Here is a 15,897-nt window from a genome sequence, read left to right on the forward strand (position 1 = left end):
TCTACCTAAATCTTGCCTCAGTGAAAGAACAGCTTGCTCTAATAATGTGGTATTGTATGATACTCACCTTCCTGACATGATTTCTGAAGACAAAACGGGTGCATAAGCAAATGTGAAGAATAGCTGATGGTGCCTGACTATCAAAAGATATAGTGTCTGGTGTCTTAAAGGCTTATAATTCACCAAGGGACCATCTAGCAGGGAAGCAACAAAGCCCACATGGAAGAAGCACACCAGCCTGTGTGATCATGAGGTGTCAACGGGAAGAGGTATCAGAACTACAAATACACGCAACCAAATAGATGTGAAGGGGCGTGGAAGTAGTGGAACACCAAAGTCCACCTGCAAGATAATTGGACAGTCTCTCTCAGAAGGTCACTTGGAATGGATGATAAATCCAGGGTGTGTTAATGGCACTGATGAACCACAAAAAATCTCCTCTAGTTCCTCCCCTTATTATTGAGGCTCTTATGTGATATACCTCAATAATCTTGTTAGATTTGCATATGTTCATTTCTATATTTAAGATCATTTGGAAGTCAAGATAGATGACCCTTTAGAAACAGTGACAGGCCAGTGGGTTGGAGGTCTTGTGGATCCAGTGGCGTTGTAAGCATCTCAGTGCTGGCAGAGGTCTCCATGTGGTTCCTCCAACTTCAGGGCCCTGGCTGCCATCAGCGTAGCTACATCAGTCTTGTCAGTAGAGAGTCTCTCAGGGAGTGAGTCCCTGTACTGCCTCCAGTGAGCTATTTATTTCCTTAGCACCTCCAAATGAGGTCACCAAGCTATGACCTGATTGACAGACTAGACTCCACCCCTTCACTCTAAATCTTCAAATTGACACCAGATTATGTAACTACCATAAGGACCCTTCAGACCAGGGGTCCTCAAACTTTTTAAATGGGCCCAATTCACTGTCCCTCAGACCCATGGAGGGCCAGACTATAGTTTTAAAAAAAACTATGAACAAATTCCTATGCACACTGCACATATCTTATTTTGAAGTAAAAAAACAAATGGGGCAAAAACACCCGGCGGGCTTGATAAATGTCCTCTGTGGGCCACATGTGGCCCGCGGGCCGTAGATTGAGGACCCCTGCTCCAGACTAAAGAAGCTGTTGGCTGATGAAGCCAGAACATGAATCAGGAAGCTGGTAGACCACAGGGGTGGATGCAGAGTTGAGTGTATTTTAGGTCCGTAGGCTCATGACAGGGGTCAATAGTTCCCAGGGTCAGCTGGTCACCTGAGCTACCATCCCCAGAAGCCAGATATAAGACGCAAGTGAGTAGGAAGGAGAAGAATGGCAAGAGAGACCAGTTCTCTACAACTCTCTTGTAAGAGACCACAACCCCAAGGAGACATAATCAGGCTGTGACTTGCATCTTCTTGGGGAGGGCTTACTGACAAGTCACAGAGAATTACAACGAGGCCAAGTTAACACAAACCAAAGTATCACAGAGAATGAGTTTTTTTCTCTCTATCTATTTCATATATGTCTTTAAAATATACAGCAAACTATTTTATTATGGTTTTGATAAATCACTTACATAATCAAAATTGAGCTGAACTCTTGGTTTAAATGAGAGATGGGAATATGGGAGAGGTTAATTTTTTACTGATTTATAAAAGTTACTAAATTTTTAAATCTGGTTTATAATTGGAAAATTACTGATTATTTACTGTACTAACACACAAATCAATTGAGGGGGATTTTGTAGAAAAAGAACATTATACTTTAAGTTAAAAACTCAATGCATTTGAATCACTAAAGTCAAATTTGAGAAGATTATTATGACAATATTTAGAGGTTAATTGAGAAAAATGTTTCATTTTTTTAAATAACAATTTACCACTAGAATTTATCTGAGAAAATACAAACTAGCCCCTTTAAGTCATTATCACATAGTAGATATTCCAAATGTGGAATATCTTATTGCAGATAATTTTAATGTAACCCCCCTCCCACCTCGCCTACCAAAACCAGAACACTGGTATCAAGTTGGCCTGCTATTCATAGCGACCCTAGAGGACAGAGTAGAACTGCCTCTGGGTTTTCTAGGCTTTGCAGGAGCAAAAAGTCTCACCTTTCTCCCAAGGTATGGCTTGTGGGTTGAGCCTTGCACTTAGCAGCCCAATTCCAAACCCACTATGCTACCAATGTCTTTAATGCAAAAGAGCAATCCTGTAAAAGAAGCCTTGGTAGGCCTGGTCCACAGAGGACTTCTGGAAGCTGTAGAAAAGTAAACTTCCTTTGTGTGTTGTATAGTAGTTAGGTCTTAGCTTTGATATCTAAGCCTTCCTGAATGGTTTCCCTAATTTGGGGCCTGGTTTGGTCTAGAATGTCTGGCATTGTAATAGTCATACAAGCTAAAAATGTCAAACCATTTTATCTTGTTTAATTAATTCATTTGTTCATTTGTCCAGCAAACCCAAGTGCCAACTTCATGTGAAATGCTCTGTGGGTCACTGTGTATATGTTGGCCAAAGTGCACCGTTCCATTGCTGCCCCCGCCTGTTTCAGAGGAATTCAGGGAATTCTAGGCCAAACTCATTGTTTTGTCTCACTCAGGTCTTCAGGGCAAGTTACTCTTGGGGATGCTTGTTCTGCAAGTACCAATCGGACTGTAGCTATCCCTTCTGGAGAGAACCAGGTCAATCAAATTGCACTAAACCCTACTGGCACCTTCCTCTACGCAGCCTCTGGAAATGCTGTCAGAATGTGGGATCTTAAAAGGTAGGACTTTACATCAAAATGTACTTCTTGCATATGGTAATATGACTTTCAAACATTAATAATGTATTGATACATGTGAGATCTGATATTCAAAGCCCTAGAAGTTACTATAACATCACAGGCTTTTCTATTCGGCCCAACATCCCTCTGTCCCTGCTGTGCTTTGCTTTATTATTAAGCGAATTCACAATTTTCCTTTAATTTCTGTTACTGAAGAGAACATTGTATAAAATAGAACTGAAACCATAACCTTGCTTAGTTTGGGGTATAAATCACAGGAAATTCTATGCAATAAGATAAATGTAAAAAATGAGATACTAAGAAGATAAAGTAGTTTAAAGGGGATTAAAATGGTGAATTCAAAGATAAAATATTACAGTTTTCATTTGATTTTTACTTGCCATGAAGTTTGAACTTTTATCCTTTAGCTGATTATTTATTTTAGCTCCTTTCCTACCTCTTGAGTTCTTGACAGCAAAAGATATGTTCATTTATTAGTTGCCAAATATTTATTGAGCACTAATTATGGCAAGCTCTGCACCCAGGTTATGGTAGATAGAAGGAATAAGGAATGAGCAAGACCAATTTCATGTTTGCCTTGTAGGAGCTCAACTTTTAGGAGAGGATGCAGACCGTTCGAGACGGCAGCTTCAGAATACTCGTATAGTCTGCCGAGTAGTCAGGTAGTCAGGGCCACCTCTCACGGAGAAAGGCGTGGCCAATGGTATATCAAATGGTAATTTGCCTAAGAAACATACACAAAAACTAGTTTAATGATTTGTGAAGTGTGACTGAGACAGTGTAGTAATCATAATTTATAGATGAATGGGTGAAAGGAAGAAGTAGGGGAGACAAAGTCCTGAGTCTTGTAATAGAAATAGGTGTAGAACATTGACGACAGGGTTTAGGGTGTTTGAAGAGAGATGGAAACTTGGTTTATTCTTGAACATAGTCTGTTGGAATCATGGTAGGATCGCTGTGCAGGAAGACACAATTATACCACAATGATTGGCGAAAACAACTTTTGAAGATCTTTATTGTTTTTATTTGGCTGGAAAAAATAAGCCTTTGACAACTGTTTTCAGCAAACTGATTAAAGTCGGTCCATTTTAACAAAGTAAGAGAGTAGTTTGGGAGAAATTATAGTATTCTAGAAGTTAAATATGTCTCCATCTCCCAGCAGCTTGACTTGAGGTAGGGTTGTGAAGCAAAAGTTCATTGTCACCCACTGATAACTGATTTTACACATCTATGGCCAAACCAGATCTTTCTCCTACTCTTTTTCATATGGCTACAATAGTTGATGGAAATAAATCACTTGCCTACTTACCTCTGCCTTGTCCTTGTAACTCTGATGGATGAATACACACTTATGTGTATCTAGATGTCTGTGTGTATGTGTGATGTATATATGTGCCTATCTGTAAATGTTAGGGTACATGTGTGAGTGTATATCTGGACATGTGTACGTGTATGCATGAACACTTGTTGTTCCTTATTGCCGATCCCCTTTCTCCCTCCAGCTCCTCTCAGACACGGTTTTGTTTACAGGTACGTATGTGCATGCAGAGTTGTGTGATTGTGAGAGTGAAAATGTACCTTCTTCATTTTGCCATTGATTTTCTAGTTCCATCAGTGATACCAAGTGGACCTAATAATTTCAGCCATATATCTACAATGTGTTTAGACATTTAACAGATTAAGATTTACCTGCAATTAGGTTGGCGTTAAAATTAGCCTTAAGCCATTTTTCAAACATTTGCTGCTTTTTGTTTTGTGCCTAAATGACATTGATCACCTTGGGAATAATTTCTTTAAGACTTTCCTACTGTCATCATAGCATATGGCCAGTGTGGCCACCTGAGTCTAATTTGAAGATAGGGTCCTGCTTGTGGAGCTAAAATAAAACAAACAAACAAACAAACACAATTTTAGAGAACAATTTTGTCAAAAGTATATTATTTTTGTTTGTTTTTTTTGAGGCTGGGCCATGGCATACTAAAGGATATTTTCTAACAAATTATTTTTCTTGCTTTTTACAGGTTTCAGTCTACAGGAAAGTTAACAGGACATCTAGGCCCTGTCATGTGTCTTACTGTAGATCAGATTTCCAGTGGTCAAGATCTAATCATTACTGGTTCCAAGGATCATTACATCAAAGTGTGTATAACAGTGTCATTGAATTGTGTTCTCTATCTCCTATTAAATAACTTTGACATTTTCAAACTCATCTAAGATTCCTTTAGTCACTTTTGTTTTTTCCCTTTTATGACCTTGAATTTTTCTTAATTTAGTGTTCCTAGTGGTTAGCGCCAACAAAGTATTTTCATTTTTTTCAAATAAAAGAGGTTAGAAGGGATTTTTAAGTTTGTTTAGCTCTGCCATCCAATTAATTCTTGAGTGTAGTAGTAAATACCTATTGTAGCTAGACTACTATGATTTCAGAATTTGTAAAATTAAATGATAATATGAGGAAAGAATAAGAGTATGATGCTGAAAATATTAAAATTGTGGTACTAACAGCAAGCTCTTAGAAATGCATGTCTAGAACTCAAGTTGTTATGACTAGAAATGTAGGTTTGGAAGCCACTAAAGTGAAGCAAATGTTCAAGGTCTAGATGACACAGCCAAAGGAGACAGAAGTTATACACTGAGACTTGGTGAATATATATAATAATAGGAATAAAAAGAGGACACGCAAAGAAAGAACAGTAGGAAGCTACAAAGGGCCATAGTGGAGGAAGGGAGTCCTTGTGACACACGCTACAAGTAGGTAGAACAGGAGGAGTGCCTGCGCCTACTTGGGGGCAGCTGCTAAGACGGAAAGAGCTCTGGTGACAGCGTGGGCTGCATGTGGGGCTGTTAACCACAAGGTCAGCTCTGGGAACCCACCAGTGGCTCCATGGTCGACAGATAAAAGTTTGCTCCTTTAGTAAAGCTTTACGACCTCGGAAACCCACAGCGGCAATTCTGCCCTGCCCTGGAGAGTTTATGAATCAGAATCCACTAGACGGGAGGGGCTTTGGGAGCTAAGACTGAAGGAGCCCGGCTAACATAGTGGGCTATGCTCTGGTTGCTAGCTGCAAGGTCAGCAGTTCCAGCCCACCAGCCACTCCACAGGAGAAAGATAAGACTTTTCACTCCCTTGTAAAGAGTTAGAATCAACTCAATGTCAGTCGAGTAGGTTTGGGGCTAAAAGTTAATTTTCTTTAAAAATGCAGCAGCAGAAGTTAGAGTACGATAAGTTGAAGAGTGCAAATACTCTTCATAGAGATTTTGATTAAGAAATGAGAGCCGTGTGAGCGACTTCCAAATGGAGAGGATTCCGTGTCTAGGAGATCTCAGCATGGCTAGATGCTGAGGATATGGACCCAGTGGAAAGGGAAGGAGAAGAGAGTGAAGGGGCAGCAAATGGTGAAATGGGTAGGAGGAGTTCCTTCATAGATGGGGACTTTGGAAGGAAGTCAGTACCCTTCAGCCTCTGAGAAGGAAGAGGAAGATTTGAGGATTTTTCAAGATGGCAAGAATATTTTAGAGTGAAGAGGGGAAGCCAAAAGTCTCACTTGCATAACCCTAGTCTTTAATGAGCATCAGTACTGTCAAACCACTGCCATTGAGCCAATTCCAACTCATAGTGACGCTGTAGGGCCAGGTCTCCTTAGGGCAGCGGTTCTCAACCTGTGGGTCACGACCCCCTTGGGGGTCAAACCCCCTCTCACAGGGGTTGCTTGGTTAATAACAGTAGCAACATTACAGTTATGAAGTAGCGATGAAAATAATTTTAAGGTTGGGGGGTCACCACAACACAAGGAACTATATTAAAGGGTCGCAGCATTAGGAAGGTTGAGAACCACTGCCTTAGGGCTTCCAAGACTAAATCTTTTTCTCTTTTTTTAAAATCATTTTATTAGGGGCTCATACGACTCTTATCACAATCTATACATACATCAATTGTGTAAAGCACATTTGTACATCCATTGCCCTCGTCATTCTCAAAATGTTTGCTCTCCACTTAAGCCCCCGGCACAAAGATAGGCAGCCCCATCTTTCTCCCATGGAGTGTCTGTGGGTCTGAATGGCCAACTTTATGGTTAGCATTAGAGCTACTTAGTAGTGATTAAGTGCCACCAACATGATTTAATTGAATTTCAAATGGATTGACCTCTATGATTTTTATTATTGAATATATTATTTCTGTATCATACATGACAAAATTGGCTCCTTTTCTTAAAAAGCCTACAGATATGTAAGCAAAAGTAGTGTGAGAATAGGACTTGGGTTCATCCTCAGTATCATTCATGCTAGGTTAATTGAATTACCTTGGCTAGCTATTGTAAGAAAACATGTTCTCTCTCTGATTAACATTTGTGTGTATAGGAATTTCTATGACTGTATATGTATTAGGGGTCCTTTGTGAATTAAATGGGATGGCTGCTTTCTTCCTTCCTTTTTAGATGTTTGATGTAACTGAAGGGGCTCTTGGAACTGTGAGTCCTACCCACAATTTCGAACCCCCTCATTATGATGGCATCGAAGCACTAACTATTCAAGGGGATAATCTCTTTAGTGGATCCAGAGATAATGGAATCAAGAAATGGGACTTAACTCAAAAGGACCTTCTTCAGGTAATACAGTTTTCACGGTGTGGAGCAGGTACTTCAACTGCTTGTATTTGTTTCCTATGGCTCCTGTAACGAAGTAGCCCAATTCATTTTTGAGAACTTCCAATTTTCCTAAATCGATGCTTCATATATTCCAAGTTCAGTTATTAATAGATGTTTGTTGCTGTCCTCATTTTGAGCCATGCTCCTTCAGCAAATGAAGGTCCTGAAAGCTTTACTCCATCCACGTCATTGGGGCTCCTCTTTCGGGTCCAACTCTGACTATGTGCTGGTGCTGATCAAGAGCTGGTCAGTACCTAGCAGTTTTGATGCTATCCATAATTTCAGCAGATTCTTTCTCAGAGGTGGATCTAATAATGCTTCTTCATGAAGAAAGTAATTAACAGAAAAAATGGTTCGCAATTAAATTTTTTCTTTGTATATGTATGGGTGCATGTATATGGCATTTGCTAATATTTTCCTGCTTGCAACCAGCAGATAAAACGTAAATGAACATGTAGCATAAATATCAGTAGAAAAACCTTGGCAACAGATGAAGAGCCCTCATTCAGAAGCTTTTAGTGTATACCCGTGTTCGTGGTTGAGATCTTTACATTGCAAGTATACGTATATTAATGCAAAAAACATAATCACATAGCCTGGTTATACAATTGTTGCTTGTTCACATTATGAAAGGTGTAGATTACTTCTGGTCACTCGTAGAATCTTCTCTAGCAAAGGTTTCAGCTTGACCTTATTTAATAGTCCCTGCAGGCTATGCACCAGAAGGAGATGTGCTGTTTGAAGGCTTCTGAATGCTCTCTTTGTATTTTAGAATCTCTATATTATTCATATTACAGGCCTTTAATATTCACAATGAAAATAATCAGTGAGGCAAGTTGGTGAGCAAATTACAGATCGATTTCTTTCAACTGTGAGTTGATTGTTTAGAAATGAACCTTTACCATTTCCAGACCACTCAGTGTTCCAAATCCTGAGTGTCCTGAGTAAAATGTGCTGCTGCTTTTTGGTGTGAAACGGTCAGAGATTGGAGGACTCGATTTAAGCTGCTGCTGCTGCCTGTTTTCTCTTGCAGCAAGTTCCCAATGCGCACAAGGACTGGATCTGCGCCCTGGGGGTGGTGCCAGGCCACCCGGCCCTGCTCAGTGGCTGCAGGGGAGGCATTTTGAAGCTCTGGAACGTGGAGACTTTCGTGCCGGCTGGAGAGATGAAGGGTCACGACAGCCCTATCAATGCCATCTGTGTTAATTCCACCCACATTTTCACTGCAGCTGAGTATGTTCTTCCAACGTGATGTTCCTCTGTACTGAGTACTACCTGTGTTCTCACTGAACAAATTGAATGCATGCCAAATAGCTAAAACCGTGGGAAATCTTTTTAGTTTAGTCATTTGGGCATCTGTTTTAAATGCCATTTGTGTTTCCTGATGTACATACAGTGTGGGCTCTGAGTGTAGGATCCCTGGGTTATTTAATAATAGCGTTATCCTTGTGCTAGCACGTGCTTATAATAGGAATTCTGCTGTTAGGTCGTCCACTGAGGATTTTACTATATTTAAAGTATAGAGTAATGGCATCTGTTTTTCTCACTTATGCATATAAAGTAATGACATCTGCTTCCCCTCTCTTATGCATAGTTGAATTGGTGGATTCATTTATTCATTCACTCACAACAAATATCCTATATTTCAGACTCTGTGGTAGACTTTTGCAGAGTGTCCCACCCACCCCCCAAAAACAAAACAACTCCCACTGCCATTGAGTTGATGCCAACTCATCACCGCCCACGGTAGTGTCTCCAAGACTGGAAGTCTTTATAGGAGCAGTCGTCCTCGTCTTTCTCCCTTGGTGCGGCTACTGGGCTTGAACTGCATACCTAACAAACAATGCCACCAGTGATAAAACCAGATCCAAACTCCAGTGTATGTTCTAATAAAAAGAAACAGAACATAAATAAAGAAGCTATGTTAAGTGGTGATAGGGGCCTTGGAGAAATAGCTAGCTTAGAGTAGAGATGGGAATGCCAGGGGGTTGATCTATAAGGTAGTCAAGGAAGGCAGGGGCACCAACTCCTTGGAGACTCTACCCCAATCTCCTGCTAGCCTATAGGCCTCACAGTAACCTTTTCTGGCTGTTGCATCTGAAGACCTCTAACCATCTGTCTGACACACCTGGCCTGTTTTCGGAGCTATGCATGCTGATCCAGTGCAGTGGTGTAAGGTGGGGGTCTGGAGCCAGGCTTCCTGGACTCAAATCTCAGCTCTGTCATCACCATCCTTGTCTCAATTATATTATGTAACTTCTCTGGGCTTCCATGGGCTCATCTTTAAAATGGAAATAATAACCATACTTACCTTTTGTGATACTTGAACAGAACTACATTATATTGAAGGTACAGATAAATAATACCCAATATATAGTAGGCCCCTAATAATATAAGCTATCCTTGGTTATCACTGTTATGGTTACAGATTTGGTCAAATTATAAGTAATGTCTATCTTTAAAGTTACATTTTTTGAAGATCTCTTCAGAAATAAAATGGAGGCCTACTGATCCTCTCAGGTAAGTGCTGACCTGGTCGTCAGTTCAAAGCTACCAGCTGCTCCACAGTTGAGGCTCTTTGTTCTGGTAAAGATGGACAGTCTTGGATACCCTGTATAATAAGGTTGCTATGAATCAGAATCAGCTCATTGGCAATGGGTTTTATTTTTAGAGGTGGGGAGATAGTTCAGGAACTTGTTATTCTAAGAGCTGTTTATCTTTCTGCTTCCTATGTCCAATTTTAATTTATCGCTTTACAGTGATCGGACTGTGAGAATCTGGAGAGCTCGGACTGTGCAGGATGGCCAGATCTCTGACACCGGAGATCCGGGGGAAGACGTCGCCAGTAATTAGACAGCAATGAAGGTGGTCATGAAGTGAGACTGTGACAGTATTCTGTATACCCATTGTGAAAAATATTGTCCTGTATTTATTAGGCAAAAACTTAAGAACGGGATTAACTGGAAACTATATCTGCATCCAACTGCTGAGTATAAATGGTATTCTAATGAAATTGTACCTATGCTGTGTGCTTAATTTTAATATCTACTGATGCATATATAACCTACACGTGATACCCTGCTTGAGTCATATGTTTGTTGATGCTAGAATCTTGAGCCTAGCTATAAAAGCAAAAAAAAACCCCAAAAACCACACTTTCCAATGATTTAAATGACACAATGTCTACTCTTGTGACAGAAAATACATCTGGAAGACAATGTGTAACCCACTGTTTACTCATTTGTGTCACCTGCTCAGATGATAGATGGATTTATATTTATATTGGGCAAGTAAATCAAATTGTACTCTACTTGTCTACCATTTAAATCTATCTACAAAAGGTTCCCCAAACTCTTTTACTGTAACGGGGGCGGGGAGGAAAGTGAGAATATTACTGGTGGTTTTTTTCCCATATAATGGAATTGAACCTAACCTACTAAGGAAAAAAATGTTTATCTTACTGTTGGCATTGACTTGTATTGACCAAAGTTTTGTGCTCTATTCTGTGCTCAGGACTAAACTGCTGTTAAATTGTTGTTTTATTAGTGCTGTGCATCATTCTGTGATAGCAAACAATTTTGATGTCCTAACAGAAATATATTTTGATCTATTTTCCTAAGGAGTTGTTTCTATTATTACCTTTTAATTTCATTTTTATTTAATGGTAGCATTTGCTTCCCTTTCTAAGTTTTTTTGATATGCTGCTAAATATATTTTAAATATACTGTGTTGTAAACCTTGGTAGCTATGATGAGCATTGTATCATCTGACGTTGGAGAAGCTATGTAAATAGGGAGATTGTAAAGAGAAAACCGTACATTGTGCCTGTATGAATTTTTAAATGCTGTAGGTTGGAGTTTTGCAAAAGATGTATAATTTATCCATCCGCTGAGCATATTAATTTGTAAATCCTGAAAATTTAATTTTTATGTGGATGGGTTAACATGGAAAATATTGTCTGATGTATTTCCCCCCTTGACAGTACTCGCTTGTAAATGAAAACTTAGGTAGAGCCTCAATAAACATGTTGCCAGAAAATACTTTTATCCCATTGTTCTTTTTTCTAAGGGTAAAAAAAAACTGTTGAAAAAAATTATAATATTTGTGTGTGTTATAAAGAAGGACATTCATCCTTATCTAGTAATTTATACATATTTCTTTTTTTTGTACAGTAGACATGACATATTGAAAAGTTCCTTTTTTTAATGTCAACTAATATTGACAAACCAAAGAAAATCACCACTTAATTAAAGGAATTAAATCAAGTGGCATAATTTAGGGACTGGAGCACAGATGGCAAAAACGAAAACAAGTGATGCCCAGAGGTGTTAGCAAAGTGGCCTGCTAGGTGACCCGGGGAGGAGAGAAGAGATAGGGGCTCGCTGAAGGTTTCTAGGAGGCCAGGTTTCACCGCAGTTCAGCATGGCGAGGCTGCTCATCACCAAGTTGGTGGTTTGGCCCATCCAGCAGCTCTGAGAGTCGAAGACGTGGCGATTTGCTTTTGTAATGATTTATAGCCTAGAAAACTACCACTAGTCACCATCAGCTTTATTACTTAGGGATCACTGTGAGTCAGGGAACTTGATGGCACTCAGCCATGGTCATAGCAGAGTTCTAGCAATGTTATATTTGCTGATTTGTGCTTTATGGGTTATCTATGTGTATATGTTAGATGTGAAATTATACAAGTATTTATTTTATGCCTACTGTCTTACCTTCTTTTGTACATAGGGTTGCTCTGAGTCAGAACCATCTTGTTGGCAATTAACAATAGCAACATACTTCACAGTAAAGTATTTATTCATAAACAAAGCAGGGTTTTCTATTGAGACAAATTTACTATTTTTCAAATTTGCTTTCTTCTCTGGTGGAAAGTACGATATGAAGACCCACGTGATGCTGTCATTGACACTGTTTTGAACTTATACTCTTGTTCCGTCTCTCCACAGGAGAATTGTTGAGCAATGTATTCATCCAACAATTCATTTATTCGGTGTTTATTTAGCTACCCTGGGCAAGGTACGAGGGGTGAAAAACAGCAAGATTGAGGTGATGCTGGCCCTGTGGGTGGAGCATAACAGCCTAATAAACGCTCTTATAAGAAAAGCCTGAGGAGTAGACCTGATAAATCCCTCCAACCGAACCATCGCCATCAGGCTGATTCTAGCTGCTAGTGACCCAGTAGGACAGAGTCAAACTGCCCCTTACAGTTTTAGAAACTGTAAATCTTAATCAGCACAGACCGACTCATTCCCTGTGGAGCAACTGGGGTGTGGGGGTGAAGTTGAACCTAGGACTTAGCAGTTAGCAGCCCAATGCTTAACCTCCTGTGCCACCGGGGCTCCTTGTAGTGCACCACAACAGCATCCTGCCCTGCCTGCAGGTCGAGTCAAAGATCTCTTATTTGTCCTGAGCACTGGTTGTGTAAAGCACAAACCCCAGTGTCTATTTTATCATTTAAAGTATTGATTTGAGTAATTCAAATGAATATGTGAAAGAGGCACCTCTCTCAAAAGTTTGTATATTTTGCAAGACAATTGCTAAACTTTAAAGGCCCCACCAATATTTGTGTGTGCTTATTTAGCATTCGAGCCCTGGTTTCTCCTTTGCCTGAGTGGGATGTGGAAAAGGTGATGGTGAGCCGACCTTGACCACGTGGATGCGGACCACGTGGATGACCACCTGGATGATGGTCCAGCATGATGTGAGGCTTTCTGTAAAACAGCCACCAGATCCCTCAACTATATTTTCTCTGATCGAGTTTCCTCTTCTCCCAGATGGTGTGATCACTGGTTTGGGATCCCCCACCAGCCTCTTTACCCCCTGGGATCATCAACTATTTTTCTGTAAAGAATCAAATACTTAATATTTCAGGCTTTGCAGGCCACCTAATAGTTGGTGTCACAGGTCTTGAGGGTCATTAAAAAGTATTCTGAATGTCACACTCGGCCTGCATGCCATTATTTACCAATCCCTGTTTCATGGAGAAAAGTAACGTGTTGGCCATTTAATTTTGAGATTGTTTGTTACATTGCCTTCACCCTATTCTAACTAATACGATATTCGCCCATGTAGTTATTGCCTTAGACCAGTGGTTCTCAACCTTCCTCATGCCAGGACCCTTTCATACATTTCCTCATGTTGTGGCCATTCCCCAACCATAAAATTATTTTTGTCGCCACTTCATAATTGTAATGTTGCTACTGTTATGAATCGGGAGACCCCTGTGAAAGGGTTGTTCGACTCACAAAGGGGTCGCAACCCACAGGTTGAGAACCACTGACCTATAGGATGGTATATTGCAGACAAGGTTTCTACAGAGAAGAAATGATCACTAGAGCTGCCATGCGGAGTTGCGCGGGTTGCACACTGGACAACATGAGCACCACTCATTGCTAGACATGGTAGATTTATCTATTTGTTGCAATGAGTTTAACACTGATAGCAGTAAATTACATTGTTGTAAAAAATAAGAATAATATACCAAATATTTTACCTATAAAATGAAATGTACATTCAGGAAGGTAATTTTTTTATATAACTTGAACAATTTTCATGACTGACACAAGCCCTGATATCCAGAACCTAAATTAAAACACTTTTTAGTAAGTAAGGACAATTTAAAAAGTTTTTTTTTTCCCCTTTAACTATAGTATTTTGGTTACTCAGGAGCACTAGAGGTTTGGCGGGCAATGCATTGGGCTGCTAACCAAATGGTCCAAAGTTCAAACCCAGCAGCCATTCTGTGGGATAAAGATGAGGTTTCACCGTTCCTACAGAGTTCCAGCCTCAGAAACACTAAGGGGCAGTTGCACCCTGTCTGAATTGGAATCAACTCGATGGAAGTGAGTTTGATTTTGGATTTTTATTTTCTTGGCTGTTTAGGAAACTCTAGCTTAATGGAATTTTAATTCAGAATTCAAAATTTGAAGCAGCATTCTGTTGTCTGTCAAATCTCTCTCTTTAAATATATATAGTCTCCTGCTATTTAAATGTGAGGATTTGAACAAGATGGTTGGTATAAGATGGCTAGAGAAAATGCAGCTTCTCTAGCATTCCTAATCGGTTAAAAATGAAAACTTCGACTAACAAAGACTTTGCTCCATGGAGATTTTTCTAATGTTGTCTCTGGGGTCCAAGTGAGTGGCAGGGCAACCAATGAGCCGGGCACTTGTTCCACACGTGCCTCCTGTCATATCTGTTATGGACACTTGCCGTGGTCCAGGTGGCTCTGACTCACAGCGACCCAGTGGGACAGTAGAACCGCTCCAGAAGATCTTCCAGGCCATCGTCTTTGTAGATATGATTGCCACATTTGGCTCCCCCGGCGATTTACTGATTCAGAATGCTGACTTGTTAACCAGCAGTCGAAAGCTTCAACCACTGCCCTCCAATGCAGGCGTGGCTGTGACTGCTGCCTGCTTGCTTGCCTCTCCCACCCACACCTCCTGTGGTGAAGTACTGTTGAGTCCGTTCCGAGCCACGGAGACCCTATGTGTAACTGAACATAATACTGCCGGGTCCTGTGCCATCCCCACAACTCGTGCTCCGTGTGAGTCCACTGGTGCGGTCACGATGTCAGTGCACACCTGCCAGCGTTTGCAAAACCTATGGTGGAAGTCAAGTGTAAACATCAGAGTATAAAAGACACCAAGTGTGGACCTGGTAGATATTTTTTGTTAAGATTATTCTTAAATTTTAAGTTTTATTATAAGTTATGTAGTATTAAATAAAATTGTGGCACTGAGGGAGGTGGGGGGACCAGCCCCCACCCGCTGCTACTCCTACGAGTTCAGTAATACTACTTCTGGGTTCAGTGATGCGCAATTGTACGGTTGAGATATATAAGCATTATATTAAAGACATTGAGAGCATGAGAGATAATACAATAATACAGTCAGGCATGTTACATAGTACCATTGCTCACCTCAGCCCAGCTTGGTGGTCCACGTGGAGAGAGGGGGAAGGGAAGGAGGGGAAGGGAACAAGGGAGAGGGGAGTGACCAGGGGGTGAGCAGCAAGGAGCTCAGAGTCAGAGAGAGATCTATATTGCTGGCTCACACCTATATACCTTTTGGGGGCATGCCAACGTAGAGACATACGTCACAGGGAGGGGTTACACTATAGGTTACACAGCAATGAGAGGGTGGTCTAGGGGGTGGTCTCTGGATCTCCATAGGAACATTATCAGTAGGGTGAAAACTCCGCCTACAGGAGCCTGTCTATTGTCCCCAGAGGCAGGGAGCAGGCCCACCCCTGTGGAGGGATGAGACAGCAGTCTGGCAACTGATTGCCCTCAGTGGGGGAATGCCTGCACATCTGACCTCCCCCCACACATAGTAAAAGGAGTTGTGCAATCATCATTACAATCAATTTTAGTATATTTCCTTCTTTCTCATACTCATTATTATTATCTGCCCACTTCTCCCAACCTCCCCTGCCATAACCCAAAGAAACTATTCATTCAATTACCACCTCTAGAGATTTACCTACGCTGG

General features: G+C 40.7%; 2 protein-coding genes across 2 annotated transcripts in view; both read left to right on the forward strand.

Annotated features, from left to right (window-relative positions):
• Positions 1-11,439, forward strand: part of KIF21A (kinesin family member 21A) — a 90,311-nt gene extending 78,872 nt beyond the window's left edge. Inside the window, exons 34-38 of the mRNA XM_004700206.2 lie at positions 2,571-2,735; positions 4,778-4,895; positions 7,190-7,360; positions 8,433-8,632; positions 10,159-11,439. Of these exons, the coding sequence (XP_004700263.1) occupies positions 2,571-2,735; positions 4,778-4,895; positions 7,190-7,360; positions 8,433-8,632; positions 10,159-10,252 (748 nt within the window). The 3' untranslated portion in view covers positions 10,253-11,439. The remainder of the gene's footprint in view (positions 1-2,570; positions 2,736-4,777; positions 4,896-7,189; positions 7,361-8,432; positions 8,633-10,158) is intronic.
• Positions 11,440-14,557: 3,118 nt separating this feature from the next.
• The window catches only part of LOC101648636 (THO complex subunit 1-like), a 198,252-nt gene continuing 196,912 nt past the window's right edge, over positions 14,558-15,897 (forward strand). The window contains 1 exon segment of the mRNA XM_030887341.1: positions 14,558-14,951. Coding sequence (XP_030743201.1) covers positions 14,558-14,951 — 394 coding nt within the window.

This window comes from Echinops telfairi, unplaced genomic scaffold (genome assembly GCF_000313985.2).
Source record: "Echinops telfairi isolate 266 unplaced genomic scaffold, ASM31398v2 ScPeMD7_7406;HRSCAF=8444, whole genome shotgun sequence".
Lineage (NCBI taxonomy): Eukaryota > Metazoa > Chordata > Mammalia > Afrosoricida > Tenrecidae > Echinops > Echinops telfairi.